The sequence below is a fragment of the Petromyzon marinus genome, chromosome 74 (genome assembly GCF_048934315.1).
Source record: "Petromyzon marinus isolate PM22_M1 ecotype Great Lakes invasive population chromosome 74, UKy_Petmar_22M1.pri1.0, whole genome shotgun sequence".
In the NCBI taxonomy this organism is placed as follows: domain Eukaryota; kingdom Metazoa; phylum Chordata; class Hyperoartia; order Petromyzontiformes; family Petromyzontidae; genus Petromyzon; species Petromyzon marinus.
The window spans coordinates 4,048,585-4,071,663 of NC_133740.1; the positions used below are offsets into that span (position 1 = coordinate 4,048,585).

General features: G+C 50.2%; 1 protein-coding gene across 1 annotated transcript; it reads left to right on the plus strand.

The window, feature by feature from the left end:
• Positions 1 to 3,328: 3,328 nt before the first annotated feature.
• On the plus strand, positions 3,329 to 21,294 carry LOC116958195 (regulator of G-protein signaling 8-like). The gene is made up of 5 exons (XM_032980699.2): positions 3,329 to 3,596; positions 10,678 to 10,887; positions 12,998 to 13,059; positions 14,975 to 15,141; positions 17,011 to 21,294. Exons 2-5 carry the CDS (start codon positions 10,766 to 10,768, stop codon positions 17,203 to 17,205), a joined length of 546 nt encoding a protein of 181 aa, XP_032836590.1. The 5' UTR covers positions 3,329 to 3,596; positions 10,678 to 10,765; the 3' UTR covers positions 17,206 to 21,294.
• The last annotated feature ends 1,785 nt before the right edge of the window (positions 21,295 to 23,079 follow it).

Genomic DNA, 23,079 nt, shown 5'->3' on the forward strand with positions numbered 1-23,079 from the left:
TAAAAACGTTGTTTAGTTTGTTATTATTTTAGTTTTTACAAGGGTAGTTCAGGGGCCGAGTTCTGCTGTGGCAACACACGTGTTGCTGATTTAATATCGGACGAAGCCGGCGGCCAGTAACCTGCCTTGCCTAAGCCAACTCAACAGAACGCCAGCGGTGAAGGCAGATCGGCAGGGATTTGAGCCTGGGCAGTGCCAGGATGGGTGCACAAAGTTCTATTGCATGAAAAAAAAACAACAACAACCTTTCTGGCAATGAAACAGCGGTGGCGTTACGATGTTCCACTTTTTCAAGGAGTCAAGTTCCGCATGAAGCGCACGTGGTGCTCGTGGTGAACATTCAAAGCAACGTCGCCTCGTCATCATGATCCGTGTTCTACGGCGTTGTCATTGAAACGGGGTGTGTGTAGTGTGTCAGAGCAGAGCAGAGAACGCCAAAACGTGAACGGCACAGCAGGACAATGAATGCCACGATCCAGAGCATTTATAGCTCGGGTCGAGCAGCTGTTTTACGGGACCCCTTTGTCCAGTTTCACAGGATGAATAATGAGAAGAGGTTGTTTTTAACCTTTCTATCAATACACCCAGAGACCGCAGACTTCTGTATAGCCTTGTGCCACCACCAGTGTGGGAACAGGGAACGTCAAAACGTGGACGGCACAATGGCAATGCAAGCATCCAGGGGCGGAGCCGCAGGGGGGGTGGGGGGCTGGGGGAGGCTCAGCCCCCCCCCCCCCCCTGAAATTTTGGGAAAGTCGGTAATCGGGATAACCGGATATCCGGCTGCTGCAAAATGCTGCAGGCTGCCACCTTGTGCTGATGCCCTGCAGGCTGTCACCTCGTGCTGCTGCCCTGCAGGCTGTCACCTCGTGCTGCTGCCCTGCAGGCTGTCACCTCGTGCTGCTGCCCTGCAGGCTACCACCTTGTGCTGCCCTGCAGGCTGCCACCTTGTGTGCTGCCCTGCAGGCTGCTTGAACGGCAGCCTTTCGAACTTATCAGCCACATCAACGGCTCCGACCTTTTAATAAACTCCGCGTTCAAATCCAATGCAAATTTGTTTTATACATTGGAAAACATAAACACACTGTGGATATCTCAGAATATTGAAGTCAGCCCCCTCCCAAAGTCAAAATCCTGGCTCCGCCCGTGCAAGCATCGGAACACTTATAGCTCGGGTCGAGCAGTTACATCACGGGATACCCTTTTTGCCGGCATCAAAATGATGGGGAAAATTAAAATAAGAATCGGTTTTTAACCTTTCTAGCAACGAAACAGGAGTTGTGTTAAGCTGTTCAAACACCAAATAACGTTAGCAAGGAATCAAGTATCGCATTAACCACGCGCGGTGCTTGTGGTGAACATGCAAACAGACATTGCTCTGATGATAATGTTACACGCATTGTCTTTGAAACTGATTGTCCTACACCGGAGAGAGTAGCCTTCTTTATAGCCTCGTCTCGCCACCATCTGTGTGAGACCAGGGGACGCCAAAAGGCGAATAGCACAGAGACGCACTCTGGCACTTTCGGTAGAGTCACATAGTTAGAAAATAAACAAATCACGACGTCATCTGGTCGAGCACCAATTGGGTCGAGGCTCAAAAGAAAGCCGTCCCTTGGTGTGGACCAATCAGCTTCAAGGACAATGCCAGGTATATTATCATAGTGTGTGCTTTTTGTTTGCATTTTTGACTGAAGGTATTGTGGTTAATGCCGTAAACATGAATCCTTGTAAGAAGGTTTCAGTTTTGTTGCCAGAAAAAAAGGGGGAAAACCCCTATTATTACAAGATGTTTATTTTGATTTAAAGCTTTCGTGACTGCAGTAATTCATATTCTTAGTTTTTTTCGGTAAAGTCACGTTGAAGGGAAACAACAAAATAATAAAATATATATAAAACAATAAAATTTCTCACGACGTTTCGACCATAACACAAACGGTCGTCTTCAGGTGACGACCGTTTGAGTTATGGTCGAAACGTCGTGAGAAATTTTATTGTTTTATATATATTTTATTATTTTGTTGTTTCCCTTCAACGTGACTTTACCGAAAGAGCTAAGAATAAGATGTTTTTTGTTTTTGTTTGTTGCGGTTGCACCCGATTCAAGAGCCGAATGGCTCACAGGGCTATACCAAATAAATTAAACTGAAACCTAAACTGTGTTGGCTGATTCCCCGATCCGACTCGAGGGAGAGAGACCGGAGCTAGCCGAGCTAAGAACAGACAGAGAGACGGTTCGTGTGAGGGACCTAGTGAAGGACTCCCACCCCTGGGGGAAGTTGTCCAAACCCTTAATTAAAAAAAAACTGTCGCAAGCCCTTACATGAACATCTGAGTCATCACTTACACCTCAACACATGTGGCGGTGACACTCGGGTACCGCTTGGCGTGGCCAAGCCAGGAGGGCTTCTGCCTGGCCACGACGACTTGGGGATTCAGCCATCACGAGGCGTCTTCATCCCGGGCACGAACAGCCCCGCTCCCTCAGCGGGGCCCGCTTATGAGCTTCCCCGGCGTGGCCTGGCCACGCCCCCCTTCTCGAACCCTCGAGAAGGCTCCGGAACCCCAGCCACGTGACCCCAAGGTCCCCCCTGGGCCCCACCTTGATCCGGCAGTGACGTCATCCGACCCGACATGGTAGTGACGTCATGTGTGTGCAGACCCGACATGGTAGTGACGTCATATGTCACTACACTTTGATGCTGGCAAAAAAAATTAAGTCTCAGTGTTCTGTAGCTCAGTCGTGGGCCGTACCCGGTTGGTAAAATGACAGTAAAAGGCAATCCAATCGTTCGTTTCGTTTAAAGTTTCTTCTCGGCCAGAACCCAACCCGAACACCGCACCCACTCGAACCAGCTCCTGTCTACACAAGTGGCGTGTCCCCTCTGAAGAGGTCAAACATACCCCCACCACCCATCACCACCACCACCACCACCCTCACCACCACCACCACTATCACCACCACCCATTACCACCACCACCACCCATTACCACCACCACCACCCATTACCACCACCACCCTCACCACCACCACCCCCACCACCACCACTCATTACCACCACCACCACCCATTACCACCACCACCCATTACCACCACCACCACCCCCACCCATTACCACCACCACCACCACCCATTACCACCACTACCACCACCACCACCCCCACCCATTACCACCACCACCACCCCCCACCACCACCACCCACCACTCCCACCCCCGGCCGACCCCCCCCAGGGGGGTTGGGCCAGGCAGGCGAGGAGGCGGCGGATTGGCCGCCCCGTGAGTCGTCACTGGCGGCCCCGTGGCCTATAAAGAGACAGCGGGGGGGGGGGGCGAGCTCGCTTCTGACAGCCGTGGAACACTCGGGGTGTGACAGCCGTGCAGGGTGCACGCTCCCTCCCTGTCTCTCTCTCTCCCTGTGTCTCTCTGCCTCTATCCCTGTCTCTCTCTCCCTGTCTCTCTCCCTGTCTCTCTCTCCCTGTGTCTCTCTCTCTCTCCCTGTCTCTCTCGTGCCCGACAGGGCTCCGTTGGCATCCCTCTGCCTCGCCCGCCCCCCCCCCAGCAAGGTGAACAAATTCACGACTCGTGCCATCACCGGTAAGAGCCACCGCGTTCGCGAATAGCGCGACTCTGTCTGTGTGTGTGTCTGTCTGTGTGTGTGTGTCTGTGTGTGTGTCTGTCTGTCTGTGTGTGTCTGTGTGTCTGTCTGTGTGTATGTCTGTGTGTGTGTCTGTGTGTGTGTGTGTCTGTGTGTGTGTCTGTGTGTGTGTGTGTCTGTGTGTGTGTCTGTGTGTGTGTGTGTCTGTGTGTGTGTGTGTGTGTCTGTCTGTGTGTGTGTCTGTCTGTGTGTGTGTGTGTGTGTCTGTGTGTGTGTGTGTGTCTGTGTGTGTGTCTGTCTGTGTGTGTGTGTCTGTGTGTGTGTCTGTGTGTGTGTCTGTGTGTGTGTCTGTCTGTGTGTGTGTCTGTGTGTGTGTCTGTGTGTGTGTGTGTCTGTGTGTGTGTGTGTCTGTGTGTGTGTGTGTGTCTGTGTGTGTGTCTGTGTGTGTGTGTCTGTGTGTGTGTCTGTGTGTGTGTCTGTGTGTGTGTGTCTGTGTGTGTGTGTCTGTGTGTGTGTGTGTCTGTGTGTGTGTCTGTGTGTGTCTGTGTGTGTGTGTGTGTCTGTGTGTGTGTGTCTGTGTGTGTGTGTCTGTGTGTGTGTGTCTGTGTGTGTGTGTGTCTGTGTGTGTGTGTGTCTGTGTGTGTGTGTGTGTGTCTGTGTGTGTGTGTCTGTGTGTGTGTGTCTGTGTGTGTGTGTCTGTGTGTGTGTGTCTGTCTGTGTGTGTGTGTCTGTGTGTGTGTGTCTGTGTGTGTGTCTGTGTGTGTGTCTGTGTGTCTGTCTGTGTGTCTGTCTGTGTGTCTGTCTGTGTGTGTGGGGGGAGTTTTGTTGGATGATCGGGGTTAGATCGTGTATGTACATATATAATGTGCGTGTGTGTCTGTCTGTGTGTGTCTGTGTGTCTGTGGCGCTGTGTGTCTGTGTGTCTGTCTGTGTGTGTGTCTGTGTGTGTCTGTCTGTGTGTGTCGTTAAACTCCCCCACCCCACACGCAAACTCTAAATAAACAGCTGCAAGCGTTGTCAGGGTCGGGACCGATCTCAGGACCTCCTGTATACCAGGCGAGGTAGTTAACATCTCCTAGCCACCGTGATGATGATGAGAGAGAGACACAGACCTCCTGTATACCAGGCGAGGTAGTTAACATCTCCTAGCCACCGTGATGATGATGAGAGAGAGACACGGACCTCCTGTAGACCAGACGAGGTAGTTAACATCTCATAGCCACTGTGATGATGATGATGAGAGAGACACAGACCTCCTGTAGACCAGGCGAGGTAGTTAACATCTCCTAGCCACTGTGATGATGATGAGAGAGAGACACAGACCTCCTGTAGACCAGACGAGGTAGTTAACATCTCATAGCCACCGTGATGATGATGAGAGAGAGAGACACAGACCTCCTGTATACCAGGCGAGGTAGTTAACATCTAATATCCACCGTGATGATGATGAGAGAGAGACACAGACCTCCTGTATACCAGGCGAGGTAGTTAACATCTCATAGCCACCGTGATGATGATGAGAGAGACACAGACCTCCTGTATACCGGGCGAGGTAGTTAACATCTCATAGCCACCGTGGTGATGATGATGATGAGAGACACAGACCTCCTGTAGACCAGACGAGGTAGTCAACATCTCATAGCCACCGTGATGATGATGAGAGAGAGACACAGACCTCCTGTATACCAGGCGAGGTAGTTAACATCTCATAGCCACTGTGAAGATGATGAGAGACACAGACCTCCTGTATACCAGGCGAGGTAGTCAACATCTCATAGCCACTGTGAAGATGATGAGAGACACAGACCTCCTGTAGACCAGGCGAGGTAGTTAACATCTCATAGCCACTGTGATGATGATGATGAGAGAGAGACACAGACCTCCTGTATACCAGGCGAGGTAGTTAACATCTCCTAGCCACCGTGGTGATGATGGAGAGAGAGACACAGACCTCCTGTACACCATGCGAGGTAGTCAACATCTCATAGCCACTGTGATGATGATGATGAGAGAGAGACACAGACCTCCTGTATACCAGGCGAGGTAGTTAAGATCTCATAGCCACTGTGAAGATGATGAGAGACACAGACCTCCTGTAGACCAGGCCAGGTAGTTAACATCTCATAGCCACCGTGATGATGATGAAAGAGAGACACAGACCTCCTGTATACCAGGCGAGGTAGTTAACATCTCCTAGCCACCGTGATGATGATGAGAGAGAGACACAGACCTCCTGTAGACCAGGCGAGGTAGTCAACATCTCATAGCCACCGTGGTGATCCTTATACTCGCCACCACCACCCGACACAACCCATTAGTAAGGGGTTTGTGTCACGCAAACACAAACGTGGCCAATTCCTTACTTAGTTCATCACTAACCGGTTGTGTGTTCGACAGTAAACCCACTACAACATTTACAATTTACCACAACAACAATCACCACAACAGCAACAACAACCACAACAGCAACAACAATAACCAGCAGCACCATCTGGCGATAGCCACACAGTTAAAGTGCTCCTTCTGCTTCGGGTCTTTTACGCGATCTAACCCAAACAAACCGACTGTCGGGGATAATATTTGGCTCGAAAGCTTCCTACTACGACCACTCCGTGTTAAATTCTTAGCTCTTTCGGCAAAGTCACGTCGTTAATTATTACACCATGCTCACCACAAAGTACTGTGTGTGGTCAACGCAGACTTTGATGTCCTTGCAATAGGCCTGTAATCTAGTTGGTGTTTGAACATCTTAACACAACTCCACTTGTTATTTCAAGAAAGGATGTATAACCTATTCTTATTTTTTTCCCCATCATTTTCATGCTCAAAGCCCCGAGCTATAAGTGTTCTGATGCTTGCATTGCCCTTGTACTGTTCGCGTTTTAGCGTTTCCTGGTCTCACACTGGTGGTGGGACAAGGCTATAAAGAACTCTGCTGTCCCTGGTGTAGGCCATTCAGTTTCAATGACAATGCATGTAACGTCATCATCATTATTATTGTCACCAGAGCCATGTTTGTTTGCATGTTCACCACAAGGAACGTGGGTTGGTTCATGCAGAACTGACGTCTTGCAATAGGTGTGTGACTATTTCGTGCTTGAACATCATCACGGTGGCTATGAGATGTTAACTACCTCGCCTGGTATACAGGAGGTCTGTGTCTCTCTCTCATCATCGCGGTGGCTATGAGATGTTAACTACCTCGCCTGGTATACAGGAGGTCTGTGTCTCTCTCATCATCATCATCATCACAGTGGCTATGAGATGTTAACTACCTCGCCTGGTCTACAGGAGGTCTGTGTCTCTCATCATCATCACGGTGGCTATGAGATGTTAACTACCTCGCCTGGTATACAGGAGGTCTGTGTCTCTCTCTCATCATCATCACGGTGGCTAGGAGATGTTAACTACCTCGCCTGGTCTACAGGAGGTCGTGGGTTCGATCCCCACCCTGACGATGCATGCTGCTCTATATTTGGAGTCTGCGTGTCTCTCTCCACGTGGTAGTCGCGTGGAGTTGTCTCCGGGTCCTCCGGTTTTCCCGTCCATTTAGAATCAACGCCACGCGTCTCCGAGTATTTTGTCTGCTGCTATACATATCGACGTGATGATGATGATGGTTATAAGCCTACTTCGGTGAGCTATCACTCGTGATAGCCAGGTCGCTTCTGAAATAGAGCGACACAGCAGCTTAGTGGGGGCCTTAACTGGTAACAAAAAAAGAATTCGTATTTGGTTCTGTACGAGATCATTTGGATTGGGATAATTTAGATTATCTCTGTGTGTCTCTGGTTCTGTATGTGTCTGTGTGTCTCTATGGGTCTCTATGGGTCTCTATGTGTTTAGGGTATTTGGCTCCTGCTATAATTGTCCACGTGATGGTGATGACGATGATGATGATGATAAGCCACTACGTTGAGCTGCTGTCATTTGTGATGGTCAGGTCAGGGCTTCTGAAAAACAGCGACACAAACGCTCAGTGGGGCCCTTACCTGGTAACGATGAAAATAACCTTTTAGTTTAACACCTGTTTTATTGCCAGAAAATATGAAGGCTATTCTTGTTTTTTTCATCACACTGTATTTATGCTGAACACGCACACACGTACACAGATATACCGGCTCAGCCGCTTTGGCCGCATCTATTTAGCAAGCTACCGCCCAACACTGGACGACTCTACAAAGACAAAGATCCCCCGTATAGCCTGTAACAGACTGTTGGAGCAAGTGCTGCTAGCGAGTAGCACCTACGAATGCCGGCACGGGACACGAAGGGGTGCGTGGCCAGCCCCATGCCCGGCCGCCTTTGTCTCCCTGTTGGCGATGCTTACACATCGCACCAGGTACTCATTTTAGGCTAAGTCGACCGAGGGGACGCCCAGGACCGGTTAAGATAATCACTGGTTGTGACCGCTGTGCCCACCGCACAACTCTGAGCGGTGATTTGACTCTCATCTAAGTGGGAGTAATGAAACATGATTATTATTATTAGTACAGGGACTCCTCAACTCAGGAACGAGTTAGGTTCCAGAGGTCTGTGTTCGTAAGTCGATTTGTTCGTAAGTCCAATGTTACTCCTGTCCATTCCAAACGTGTTGTACGGTGTGTACACTAAACACGGGGAATGGCTTTAAAAGTTGTATAATCTCCTGTAGATGTAGATCCCACTGGTTCTTCGTGTTCTGCAGATGTAGATGTCACTGGTTGTTCACGTTGTGCAGATGTAGATGCCACTGGTTCTTCACGTTCTGCAGATGTAGATGCCACTGGTTCTTCACGTTCTGTAAATGTAGATGCCACTGGTTACTCACGTTCTGCAGATGTAGATGCCACTGGTTCTTCACGTTCTGTAAATGTAGATGCCACTGGTTCTTCATGTTCTGCAGATGTAGATGCCACTGGTTCTTCACGTTCTGCAGATGTAGATGCCACTGGTTCTTCATGTTCTGCAGATGTAGATGCCACTGGTTCTTCACGTTCTGCAGATGTAGATGCCACTGGTTCTTCACGTTCTGTCGATGTAGATGCCACTGGTTCTTCACGTTCTGCAGATGTAGATGCCACTGGTTCTTCACGTTCTGCAGATGTAGATGCCACTGGTTCTTCATGTTCTGCAGATGTAGATGCCACTGGTTACTCACGTTCTGTCGATGTAGATGCCACTGGTTCTTCACGTTCTGCTGATGTAGATGTCACTGGTTCTTCACGTTCTGTAGATGCCACTGGTTCTTTACGTTCTGCAGATGTAGATGCCACTGGTTCTTCACGTTCTGCAGATGTAGATGCCACTGGTTCTTCACGTTCTGCAGATGTAGATGCCACTGGTTCTTCATGTTCTGCAGATGTAGATGCCACTGGTTCTTTGTGTTCTGCAGATGTAGATGCCACTGGTTCTTCACGTTCTGCAGATGTAGATGCCACTGGTTCTTCATGTTCTGCAGATGTAGATGCCACTGGTTCTTCACGTTCTGCAGATGTAGATGCCACTGGTTCTTCACGTTCTGTCGATGTAGATGCCACTGGTTCTTCACGTTCTGCAGATGTAGATGCCACTGGTTCTTCACGTTCTGCAGATGTAGATGCCACTGGTTCTTCATGTTCTGCAGATGTAGATGCCACTGGTTACTCACGTTCTGTCGATGTAGATGCCACTGGTTCTTCACGTTCTGCTGATGTAGATGTCACTGGTTCTTCACGTTCTGTAGATGCCACTGGTTCTTTACGTTCTGCAGATGTAGATGCCACTGGTTCTTCACGTTCTGCAGATGTAGATGCCACTGGTTCTTCACGTTCTGCAGATGTAGATGCCACTGGTTCTTCATGTTCTGCAGATGTAGATGCCACTGGTTCTTTGTGTTCTGCTGATGTAGATGTCACTGGTTCTTCACGTTCTGTAGATGCCACTGGTTCTTTACGTTCTGCAGATGTAGATGCCACTGGTTCTTCACGTTCTGCAGATGTAGATGCCACTGGTTCTTCACGTTCTGCAGATGTAGATGCCACTGGTTCTTCATGTTCTGCAGATGTAGATGCCACTGGTTCTTTGTGTTCTGCAGATGTAGATGCCACTGGTTCTTCACCTTCTGCAGATGTAGATGCCATTGGTTCTTCGTATTCTGCAGATGCCACTGGTTCTTTACATTCTGCAGATGAAGATGCCACTGGTTCCTCGTGTTCTGCAGATGTAGATGCCACTGGTTCTTCACGTTCTGCAGACGTAGATGCCACTGGTTCTTCACGTTCTGCAGATGTAGATGCCACTGGTTCTTCACGTTCTGCAGATGTAGATGCCACTGGTTCTTCACGTTCTGCAGATGTAGATGCCACTGGTTCTTCGTATTCTGCAGATGTAGATGCCACTCGTTCTTCGCGTTATGTAGATGTAGATACCACTGGTTCTTCGTGTTCTACAGATGTAGATGCCACTGGTTCTTCGTAGGCTACAGATGTAGATGCCACTACCGCCATCTATTGTTCGGCAGTTGAACTTACGACTCTCGGTCTGAACAGGCAACCGGATATACGGACCAAGTTTGTTCGTATCTCTGAAAGTTCGTAAGTCGAATGTTCACAAGTTGAGGAGTCCCCTGTATATTTGATTATTGTATATCGTGGCCTCCTATCGGCTCTAATCCACATCACGTCCTTACCCTCTCACGGTTTCACACTCTCAGTCTTCGATAAAACATTTGCAGCCGCTACAGCTCCGTAGTAACACTCCCGATTTACAATGTCATTGACGCATTATCCCGTGAAATAAAAACAAGGGGTTCTCCACGTCCCCCACCTTCTTTCACCCAAGCTGCTACTCGTCATTCGTAGCGAATTAACGTTTCGCTGCATTACATTTCTTCGTCACATCACTACGTTACATCACTACGTTACATTACTACATTACATTACTGCGTTTCTTCACCGTGTTACATCACTACATTACGTTACTACGTTACATCACTACGTTACATCACTGCGTTACATCAGGGCGTTACATCACTACTACGTTACGAAATATTGAGGGGTTTTTTTTGTTTACCGAATTCGAAACTAAAAATGTCTCTTCTTCTTCCCGTTGTTCTGACAGCGCCGCCAGTAGGGCCCGGCAAACGGCACTTCTCTCGATCTTGGCGAAGGAACGCCCTTCGTGCCACGACGTCAGAGGCGCGAGAGCCATGAGGAAGCTGCTGTTTTTGAGGAGGCGTGGGGCTGTCGCCTCCGGCGACAACAACGGCAACCACCACCACCACCAGCAGCAGCACACGGACGCGGCGCTGTCCACCGCCAAGCCTCCGCGGTGAGTCCAGTGAAGCCTCCCGAGGAGCCGCCACCGCCAACCGGCCACCGTGCACGCCACGGCATCGGCCGATTAAAGAGAGTTCAGTGGGCCGACCGCCTCGTTAAGGACGCGGCCGTCAGTCCGGGGAGTTTTTGAGGGCTTGTCCGAAGAGCCACCGTTGAGTTTCACTCGCGTCTCCCTCCCCCATCTTCGTTAGTGGGTCAGGGGTAGGGGTTGTTCTCCGCCCGTCTTAGTTTTAACGCTAAGGGTTGTTGCTGTTGTTTTACTTGAACTGGGATTGTGTTGTCAAGCGCTAGCCAGGCCCCCCGTCGTGTGAATGGCACCGCAGTCGGACTCTCGATCGCCCGCGCTAACGACGGGGAGGACGGCCGCGGGTCATTCGAAATCGCCGATAATCCAAAAACGTTACCATTTACCACGGATCTCTATGCCAAAAACCACTCATATAGGCATACATTCTGAACAAATACCAATGATCGACCGATCAATTATGTGCGTGCTCAGTGATAATAACACTTTCCTGCTACCGCCCAGCAGAAGAGTCCGCCCGCTAAGCGGATGACAGCAAAGCCACAGGCAATCAACACCAATCAAACTCCGCCCCACTGTTGTAAAGATATTGCAACTACTGTACTGTAGAGGCGATTGCGTGGATTTCGGATTAACTCGGAGCAGCATATTTGTTCGGTTTAAGCACCACGTGGCTTGTAGTAAATATTTACAAGAAAGACAATGTACAACAGTTTGTAGATGATTAATTTAGGCTACAGGGGAAAATCCACAAATTATGAATTCACGCCTAAATGTCAGGTGCACGGTTAACCCGCAAATCGGACAAACCACGCACGGATAACTGAGAGTCTTACTTAGCAGGAGAACGAGGGAGGGGAAGGGAGACCGTGGCAGCTGCCACTTGGGAGCTTGGCGTCCGCATGGCGATTTGGCGTTGGCCACAGGATACGCAAGAGTGCAGTGGCCCTCCCCAACAGCCCAGGGGGTTACTACGCTGACGATCGCGCTCATCACACGCACAAAGCGCTTGCCACGAGTGAACCACGATACCACGCCGATCTCATCAGGGAGCAATAAACCATCACCACGCCAACCCCGGTCGTCAGCCTCATAGCGGCTGTTGGCAGACCATCAAACGAAGACGGCGGTCGCCGCATCATCGTCGCACGGCGCTTTCAGATGCGCTGCTTCTGCTTCTGCAGCCGTCTGGAACGCTCTTCCCTTCCGATATTAGGAAGCCACTGGGAGCTACAGTATGATGCACTTTTAAATCTAAAACTAAATTCTTCAGAAATTGCTTTTTCCGTTTAGTTTGTCGTCCTTCGCCGGCACCTCGGATTAGCACGGTTGGCTACGTACGGTGCGAAAGAAGTTCACCGTGCATACACATGCACAGCACGGTTAGCTACGTGCGGTGAGAAATAAGTCGGTGGTGGCGGTGGTGGCAGCGTTGGTGGCGGCGTTAGTGATTGTGGTGGTGGTGTTGTTGTCGTAGAGGTGGGAGATATTTTAGTCGTGGGAAACGCGATGTTAGGAAAGAGTGATTCCCCCACCCCCCCCCCCCCCCCCGAGTTGAGAGTAAATGGCTGCTCTAAAATTCCACATGATAAGGCAACTTCGTCGAGTTATAATTTGTGACAGCCAGAATCGCTTCTGAAAAAAGGGCTATACAGGAGCTCATTCGTGGGGCCCTTTTTGGTCAAATAAAAAAAACGTTTATTATTTTAGTTTTACAAGGGTAGTTAAGGGGCCGAGTTCTGCTGTGGCAACGCACGTGTTGCTGATTTAATATCGGATGAAGCCGGCGGCCAGTAACCTGCCTTGCCTAAGCCAACTACCAGAACGCCAGCAGTGAAGCCAAAACAGCAAGGAATTGAGCCTGGGCAGTGCCAGGATGGGTGACAGCCAAACGTAAATGTTCGTGTTGCAGGCCGTCGTAAATTGGACTGAGACTGCGTCTTCTTTAAAGTTGAAGGAGATGACGCGAGTGAACGCCGGTGATGATGCTTCGTCGTGCCCTGTTCCGTTGTTAAAGGCCAAAATTGTCTTTCCTCTCTGCCTGCCTCTCTCTCTGCCTCTCTCTCTCTCTGGACAGGGTGTCCGTCAAGGAAGCCAGAGCGTGGAGCGAGTCCCTGGACCGACTGCTCAGCCATAAATGTGAGTCGAGATGAGAGGCTCTGGAATCGGCTGGGATGCGTGGCGAGGTTGCGGGACCACTCGCGCTCGCTTGTGCGTGTATGGGGGGGGGGTGGTACTGTAGTGTAGCGGTTAGCGCTACGCTGCGCTACCCTGCGCTACCAACTCCTGCGACCCGAGTTCGGTTCCCACTCGCGGCCCCCGAGACCCGATGACGATTATCTGAACCGGTCCTGGGCCTCCCCTTAGGTCGACTCCGCCGCAAATGAGGACCTGGTGCGGTGTGGAGTAAACATTACCACTTGGGAGACGAAGGTGTCCGGGCGTGGTGCTGGCCACCGACTCCCTCGTGTGCCGCGCCGACCTTTATAGCTGCTGCTACTCGCTAACAGCACTTGCCCCAACAGTCTGTTAAGGCTACAGGGGCGGTCTTTGTCTTGGTTGAACTTTTTTGACACCGATGAGAACGGTTGGCTACGTACGGTGCTCAAAGAAGTTAAAACACGCGCACACACGCGCAGCTCAGCTCATCGCAGGCGCCTCAACCTGCCGTATCAATGTGTTGACAGGAGATCAAAGCCCGATTTGATTATCTTGGCCTCTTTAGCATTTCTCACACACACACACATCACATCGCACTTCTCATCCGCAGACATCTTTATTTTGTCAATACACTGCTGGATGACGGCGAGCTATAGAGGCTATGTCGATAGCGCTTCAATGACCACCCTGGTCAGCGTGACTTGGTGGCAGTGTGAGGCATAGATGAGTGGAGCACAGAAGTACAGTACAATATACATTTTCCTGCGCTGCCGTTTCCTGCCTACAATGTAGCCCAAAACTACAAACTATTTTTATTTTACCAGGTAAGGGCATGAATTTTGATTTGAAGCTTTCGTGACTGCAGGGATTCATATTCTTGGTTCTTTCAAAAGAACCAAGAATAGGTAAGGGCATGTGCATTTTAGAGTAAATTGCTGCTATAAATGTTCACTTGATGGTAAGGTCACTTTCTTTGGGCTGCCATTTGTAATAGCCGGGTCAGGGCTTCTGAAAAAGAGAAACGCAGCCGAGTGGGCCCTTACCTGGTCAAATAAAAAAATAGTTTAAGTTTAGTAGAGGTCTTTTTCAGAAGCGATCTGGCCACGAATGATAGCTCAACGAAGTGGCTTATCACGTGGAAATCTATAGCAGCCAAATAGCTTGTTACGCACGTTGATTCCAACTGTGGAGGGAAAATCCGGAGGACCCGGAGAAGAATCCACGTGACCACGGGGAGAGAGCGACACTCAAACTCCAAAAATGCAGCAGGCGTTCGTTCGTGTTGGTATCAAACCCACGACATCCTGTATACCACCGTTAAGATGTTCAAACACGGAATAGATACGCATATTGCAAGGCATCAAGTCTGCGTTGCCCACACACATTACTTGCGGCAAAAACATGCACACAACCATGCTCTGATAAAAAAAAAAAAAATCATGTCCGCATTGTCTTTGAAACTTGATTGGCCAACACCATTGACTGCCTTCTTCATGGCGTTGTCTCTGCACCACCAGTGTCGGGCCAGAGAACGCCAAAAGGCGAACAGTAACAAAGACGAAGCAAGTATCAGAGCATTCATAGCTCAGGTTGGGTGGTTGTACGGTGTTTGAACATCTGAACACAACTGCTGTTTCATTCCCAGAAAAGGGTAAAACCCCTACCCTTGTGTTGTTTTTTTCCCATCCAGCAATGATCCAGCCTCAACCCCGCTTGGCTTCCGAGATTCTGACGCGTTCCCGCGGGAGGACTTTAGGTCGACGGGCGATTATCGCGCGCGTTCGGAATGTCTCAGCTTGGCGGCGAGCGAAACGATTTAAAGAGCTGTCGTCTTTTTTTTTCGTCTTCTCTCTCATCTTCCGGGGGCCGCGGTTTAATTTTTTTCCTTCCACAGATGGGCGGGTGGCATTCCTCGCTTTCCTGCGTACGGAGTTCAGCGAGGAGAACCTGGAGTTCTGGCTGGCGTGCGAGGAGTTCAAGCGCATGAAGGCCGAGTCCAAGCGCCTGGCGCAGGCACGCAAGATCTACTCGCAGTTCATTGCCAACCACGCTCCCAAGGAGGTGAGCCAAATAAGAGTCAGGACTCTGCGTGCGTGCGTGTGTGTGCGTGTGTGTACGTGCGTGTGCGTACGTGCGTGTGCGTACGTGTGTGTGCGTGTGTGTACGTGTGTGCGTGTGTGTACGTGTGTGTGTGTGCGTGTGTGTGCGGAGTGGTGGTGCAGCAGTTAGCGCTACGCTGCGCTACGAACCCCCGGCCACCGGAGTTCTATTCCCGCTCACGATCGAAACCAGCGACGATTATCTGAACCGGTCCTGGGCCTCGCCTAGGTCGACTCAGGCTCAAATGAGTACCTGGTGCGGTGTGTAAAAACATTGCCACTGGGGGAGACAAAGGCGGTCGGGCGTGGTGCTGGCCACCCACCCCCTCGTGTGCCATGCCAGCCTTCATTAGGTGCTCGCGAACAGCACTTGCCCCAACAGTCTGTTAAGGCTACACGGGGGATGTTTGCCTTTTGGTGTGTGCCTGGCCACGTTTTACATTTATGGAATGCATTCCCGGGTCCAACCTTCTTATGTAACAAACACAACGCGTTCATCAATGACACCTCCTTAAGAAGAAAAAAAAGTGTATATATAAATATTGTATCATAGGCAACATTCCAAACAGTGTCCCTTATTCAAAGATGACTACTTATGTACGTCAGAACGCGATGGCTTAAAATCTCACTGTCCACTGCTGTGTGTTTTGATGTGGGGAGCGGTGGTGTCGTGGCTAGCGCTACACTGCGCTACGAAGCCCCGTGACCCAAGTTCGATTCCCGCTCACGGCCAAAACCAGTGACGATTTTCTGAACCGATTCACGGCCTCCCCTAGGTCGACTCGGCCTCAAATGAGTAGCCGGTACGATGTGAAAAACATTGCCACTGGGAAGACAAAAACGGCCGGGCGTGGTGCTGGCCACCCACCCCCTCGTGTGCCATGCCAGCCTTCATAGGTGCTCGCGAACAGCACTTGCCCCAACAGTCTGTTTGTCTTTTCTTGTGGGGAGTGGTGGTGTAAGCGGTTAGCGCTGTTCTGCACTACCATCCCTGTCTTTGTTTTGTTATGGAGATTTGAAATGTTTTCACTCGTTTAAACTACTTTTAAACTTCGATTTAAATTTCGATTTAAACTATTTGTATTTTATCAGGAAAGGCCTACTGAGCTATGTAGACCTGACCACAAATGATCGCTCAACAAAGTGGCTCATCACGTGGAAATGTATATATTTATAACTCTAAATGCATGTTTGTAAATGTGGAGAGAAAAACATGGAGAAAAAATCTATTCGGCCATGGGGAGAGAGAGAGACACACGCAAACTTCAAATATACAGCAAACGTCAGGGTCTGGATCAAACCCACGACCTCCTGTATACCAGGCGAGGTAGTTAACATCTCCTAGGCACCGGAATGACGATGATGATAGAGAGAAAAGCAAACTCCAAATATACAGCAGCAGGCATCGTCAGGGTCGGGATCGAACACATCCAATAGCCATCGTGGCGCCTTTAACTCTCAATTGGATGTATACACAGTAAAACCTTGGATTGCGAGCATGATTCTTTCCGGAAACGTGTTTTGTAACCCAAAGCACTCGTGTATCAGTTGTGATCACGTGACGCTCGGCAGTACAAAGCGTAGACACGTGCTACTACTCGTATTGCAAGACCCTCGCTCGTTTATCAAATTAATATTCATTTTAAATGTTTGCTCGTCTTGCAAAACGCTCGCAGGCCAAGTTACTCGCAATCCAAGGTTTCACTGTACATTCAACTTCTTTTGCACCACCGTACGTAGCCAAGGACAACCAAACAGGCGAGCGGAACACAAAGGGCGAGGATTGTCTCTGCAACATTTCAATGTCACCGTTGATCCCACGCTCCCACAGGTCAACCTCGACTGCCTGACGAGGGACGCCACGGAAGCCGGGCTCCCGGGGGCGGCTCCGGGGGCGTTCGAGCCGGCGCAGAAGCGGATCTACGGCCTCATGGAGCGCGACTCGTACCCCCGCTTCCTGCTCTCGCCGCTCTACGCCCGGCTGTCGGGCCGGGCCGGCCGCCGCGACGACGACGATGCCGCCTGAGCGTGGGCGTTGCAGGACCTGGGGAGCATCGTCATTGTTTCGAACTGTCGTTCTGGGCGGGAACGGCACCCAGCCGCGATGCATCACGGCTGGGGCCGTCGCGTTCAAGCCGAGGGAGGGAGCCGCGATTGAACTTTTCAGAGGTTTATTTTTTTACACGACTCTTTTTCGTTTTTCCCCGCTCCTCGGTCTTGGGCGAGCGAACTCGCCTCCCGGAACGTGCTCGCGGCACGGTGGTGACGCTGACGAAACGCCACAACGTCAAAGATCCCCCGTGTAGCCTGCAACAGACTGTCGGCGCAAGTAGTGAGCAGCAGCAGCAGCGCCTGTGATGGCCAGAATGGCGCAGGAGGGGGTGGGTTGGCCAACGCCACGCCCGGTCGCCTTTGTCTCCCTCAGTGGCGATGTTTACTGCACACCGCACCAGGTACTCGCTTGAGGCTGAGTCGACCTCGGGGAGGCCCAGAACCGGTTCAGATAATGGTCACACGGTGTTGGCCGTGCGCGGGAATCGAACTCGGGTCGCCGGGGTTTCTTTGCACAACGCGCTCACCGCTGCAACCGCTCCCCACCCCACTGATGCAACACGAACAACACCAACAAACAGCCACCATTCGCCACCAAGTGTCGCGGTGACGCTCACCACAGTGCCTGCGCCAGGCCAAGTGCACTTGTGAGGTCCCCCAAGCGTCCTGAAGCTGAGAGCCTCGGGCCCATGCACTATCCATTGGGTAGTCCCGAGCCTGGTGGTGGAAAAAAGTCCATCGCATTCCTGCGGTGCGTGGGGAAACACCACGCCTCTTCTTCTCGAATGACAACCGGATTCGTGGCTTCAATCGAGGTTCATCATCATTGGTGGATTCTGGGGGGGGGGGGGGGGGGGCGAGGATCTGAACGCATGTACAACATTCCCCCCCGTTTGCGAAGAAACGCCCCGGCTCTGCCTCGCCACTGTGGCTCAGACAATTTCTGCGGAGGTGGCGGTGGGGCGTGGAAAAATGTTTGGTTTGGCTTTGGCCTCACAAGAGATGAACAACAAACAGAGGTCGACCGTCGCCGTTATCGTCGTCACGGGAGGAACGGGAACCTCCGTAGCTCTCGGCCGCTTTAGGAACACGCACGTGTATGTGTGTGCGTGTGGGTAGCGGTAGTGTAGGCGGTTGGCGCTCTGCCGCACTACCAGCCCGGGGACCCGACGTTGGATTCCCGCTAACGGCCACCGACACCGGTGACGATTAATCTGAACCGGTTCTCGGCTTTCCCCTAGGTCGACTCAGCCTCAAATGAGTACCTGGTGCGGTGTGTAAACATCACCACTGGGGAGACAAAGGCGGCCGGGCGTGGCACTGGTCACCCACGTCCTCGTGTGCTGTGCCAGCCTTCATCGGTGCTACTCGCTGACAGCACTTGCCCAAACAGTCTGTTAAGGCTACATGGGGGATCTTTGTCTTTGTGCAAGTCAGGACACCGCGGGCGGTGATCCAAATGTCGCTTGTGTTGACACTCGCTCACACACGCACACACACACGCTCACACACGCACACACGCACGCTCACACACGCTCGCACACACACACACGCACACACAAACAGCAGCCCGACGAAAGTCGGCGAGACAACGGTGAAAGCGGGGGATGTGGCAATGCCACAAAAAAACGAGTTGTCATTGGGAGATTGTCGATAACCAACCAATGATTAAATGAACCCGATCATTGTCGAGGCAAAGAACCACCCCGTTAAGCCTGACAAATACTTTGTTTGGGCATTACTGAGTCACAGGCAGCTTTGCACAGCAGTACAACTTGTAATGTATGTACGGGATCTTTCGTTTCCTCCCAGTATCAAAAAGATGATGATAAAAATAAGAACCGGCGTCATATGCCCTTTCTGGCAGTAAAACAGGAAATTTATAGCAGCCAAATTTACTCTAAATGCGTGTTGTTTATAAATGTGGAAGGACAAAATCGGAGGACCTGGAGAAAAATCCACGCGTCTGCAGGGAGAGAGACGCAAACTCCAAATATACAGCAGCAGGGGTCAGGGTCGGGGTCGAACCCACGACCTCCTGTATAGCAGGCGAGGTAGTTAACATCTCATAGCCACCGTGGTGATGATGATGAGAGAGACGCAAACTCCAAATATACTGCAGGTGTCAGGGTCGGGATCGAACCCATGACCTCCTGTAGGCCAGGCGAGGTAGTTAACATCTCACAGCCACCGTTAAGATGTTCAAACACTAAATAGACACACACCTATTGCAAGGCATCATCAAGTTTGCATTAAGTAAACACAGTACTTGTGATGAACATGCGAACATACATGGTTCTAATAATTATAATGTATTGTATTTGACACTGATTGGCCTACACCAGAGACGGCAGCTTTCTTCATGGCCTTGCCTTTGCAAGCAGTTGTAACAGGACAAAATGAATCCGTGACAGAATTAATGATACCTTATGTTAATGTTGAGGACCATATAAGGAATATACTTAAACAGGAATCTACAGATTTTTGTTACGATACAAAGATTGATCCTTACTCGAACACACACATGTATTAAAAATATCATACGCTTTATCTGTGCTCGAGCACCGATTGAGCACCGATCAAGCATAGATCAAGCTGTGATAGTTTGCATACCTGTGTGTATGTGAGCGTGGATGAAGCTGGGACAGTTTTAGTACGATATTTTAAATCGTTAAAGTGATTCCTGTTACATGATATCTGGATCTAAAGTGACGATTTTGTGGACCGAAAAAGCCCACACTAGGCCGCAACCTTGACGCTGATTGGCTTTCTTATGCATTAACATAATTTAGAATTCATTCTGTCGCGGATTCATTGTATCCTGTAACAGTGCCCTCCCAAAACCCCCTTTGCGAACCCCACCCACCACTGAATGGGGAGCTCGCTTCTGTCGGTTGGAACTCCACCCCCTCTCCATAATGGAGGTGCATTGCATTTGAAGATCTGGCTGTCGCCTCTGGCTGCATAGCTGATGATGCTGGTTGTAATTACTGGCGAAACGTTGCACTCGAATTGGAAATGTTGCAACTAATTGGCACGTTTTGTTCACGTGACAAACCTTGCTAATTGGCTGTGTCGGGTGGTGGCGAGTTTAATGACACGTTTATATTTACGCGATTTAACTCAAACACTTACATTATGGTTCACCCCCTCTCTCGGCAAACTCCACCCCCTCCCCACACACACACACTCACACAGACCTGTTTGAGTCTAAGTTCGAGACCGTTTTTTCTTCCATTGAAGGTTCGAGACCACTGTTCCCACACAGCACGCTAATCTTGTGCAGCATCATGAGGTTAAACGTTGCATTTAAATGCGGTGTAAATGTTAATTTCCATTGCCCCGTTTTCACACACAATCGTCAGTGGCACCACGATCTTGGATGTGTATGTATGTATGTCGAACGTCTTCCGCGCCACCATACGTAGCCAACCGTGCTAATCGGACTAAACACAAAAAGCAGTTCTAAGAAAATAAAGGAGTTTGTCAATTTAGGTGATGATTTAAAAGTGCATTGCTCCAGGGGCTTCCTAATATCGTACGGAAGAGCGTTTTCAGACGGCCGCAGAAGCGCATCTGAAAGCGCCACTCGATGCAGCGACTACCATGTTTGTTCCACGGTTAGCGAGAAGCCGCGGCTTTGCCGATGGATGTTGTTGACCGCACAGAGCCAGGCGCTGGTCGGGTACATTTTTGTTTTCATGATCCGTTAAACTGGATCACGTGGTTTGCTTAGAACACTGCCGATGTCGGTGGACAGAACAAAGTTGAGGCCCTCATTTCGAATGCCGAACCACCCACGCACGCCATCGTCTGGCTGCATAGCTGAACCCTCGTTAGCAAAACACTGGGGACGCAATGAGCTGCTTTATTTAATGACACTCACCAGATGTTATTGTTTTTATCTGGAGAACATTTTGTCTCTGTTGTTGTTGTTGTTACGCACGTGAATCTCAAGTCTAGGTCTGGCTGTGCCAACCTATGCCGCACTCGTCAAACGGTGACATGTTGCGTTCGTGTTACAGCATTTTGTACATCCTGAATAAATTTACAAAAAAAAACAGCCGAGAGAATCACCCTTCGCCTTGGTTGACCGTGCACAATGTGCGTCCCCTCGACCAGATTGAGTATGGGAACTCCTCTACTTAGGAACGAGTTAGGTTCCAGAGGTCTGTTCGTAAGTCCAATGTTACTCCTGTCCATTCCAAACGTGTTGTACGGCGTGTACACTAAACACGGGGAATGGCTTAAAAAGTTGTATAATCTCCTGTAGATGTAGATCCCACTGGTTCTTCACGTTCTGTCGATGTAGATGCCACTGGGTCTTTACGTTCTGCAGATGTAGATCCCACTGGTTCTTCACGTTTTGTCGATGTAGATGCCACTGGGTCTTTACGTTCTGCAGATGTAGATGCCACTGGTTCTTCACGTTCTGCAGATGTAGATCCCACTGGTTCTTCGTGTTCTGCAGATGTAGATCCCACTGGTTCTTCACGTTCTGCAGATGTAGATGCCACTGGTTTTTCACGTTCTGCAGATGTAGATGCCACTGGTTCTTCACGTTCTGCAGATGTAGATGCCACTGGTTCTCCACGTTCTGCAGATGTAGATGCCACTGGTTCTTCACGTTCTGCAGATGTAGATGCCACTGGTTTTTCGTGTTCTGCAGATAAACTTCACTCCCGTCTATTTCAAAAGTGTTGTACGGGGAATGGCTTTAAAAGTTGTATAATCTCCTGTAGATGTAGATGCCACTGGTTCTTCACGTTCTGAAAATGTAGATGACACCACCGCCATCTATTGCGCGGCTGTTGAACTTGCGACTCGGTTCAAACAGGCAACTGGACATATGTTTGTTTCTCTGAAAAAGTCGAATGTTCGTAAATAGAGGAGTCCTTGTACGTTTAATATTCTCACCATTATTACTGGCGCAATGAGAAGGAGGCTATCATGAAGGCTCAATGCTTGACCGATAAGTATTAGCCTGCCTGGAGAGGAGATATCTTTTAACGTGATTCTTTCCCCAATGATATAAACTGCAAATTACGTGTTTATTTTACCAGGTAACGGCCCACTCAGCTGCTATGTCGCTCTTTTTCCGAAGCGACCTGGCAATCACAAACGATAGCAGCCCAACGTCGTGGGCTTATCGTCATCACCATCATCACGTGGAAATGTATATCAGCAGCCAGATGCTCTAAACCCGTGATGTTGGTTCGAAATGTGGAGGGGAAAACCGAAGCACCCAGAAAAAACATCCACACGACCACGGGGAGAACGTGCAAACTCCAAATATACAGCAGGCGTCAGGGGGTGGGATGGAACCCACGACCTCCTGTATACCCCGTAAGGCAGCTCACATCTCCTCGCCACCGTGATGATGATGAGAGAGACACGCAAACTCCAAATATACAGCAGGCGTCAGGGGGTGGGACAGAACCCACGACCTCCTGTATACCCCGTAAGGCAGCTCACATCTCCTCGCCACGTGATGATGATGAGAGACACGCAAACTCCAAATATACAGCAGGCGTCAGGGGGTGGGATCGAACCCACGACCTCCTGTATACCAGGCGAGGTAGTTAACATCTAGCCACCGTGGAGCACCAGTTGAATGCCTGACTTGCATCCCTCCCGCTGCTCATGATATTTAAATTTGACGCCAGTACCGGAGTGCACGAAGTAGCTTTCGTGCAACTACATTTTCGGATGCTCTATTTGAGGACAGCTCCGCGTTCCGACACTTCTTGCTAAACGTGAACCCGGCACGGGGAATGTCCAGCGTGCTGCGTGGCTACGTAAGAGGTGCAAAGGGACTCCTCGGGATCGCACGGTTGGCTTCCCTATA

Bases quoted from the DNA above. Each gene is read 5' to 3' on its own strand.
- LOC116958195 (XM_032980699.2), top strand. From the start codon at position 10,766: ATGAGGAAGCTGCTGTTTTTGAGGAGGCGTGGGGCTGTCGCCTCCGGC. The intron at 10,888-12,997 runs GTGAGTCCAGTG...CTCTCTGGACAG, and splicing joins TCCACCGCCAAGCCTCCGCG to GGTGTCCGTCAAGGAAGCCA. The intron at 15,142-17,010 runs GTGAGCCAAATA...ACGCTCCCACAG, and splicing joins CCAACCACGCTCCCAAGGAG to GTCAACCTCGACTGCCTGAC.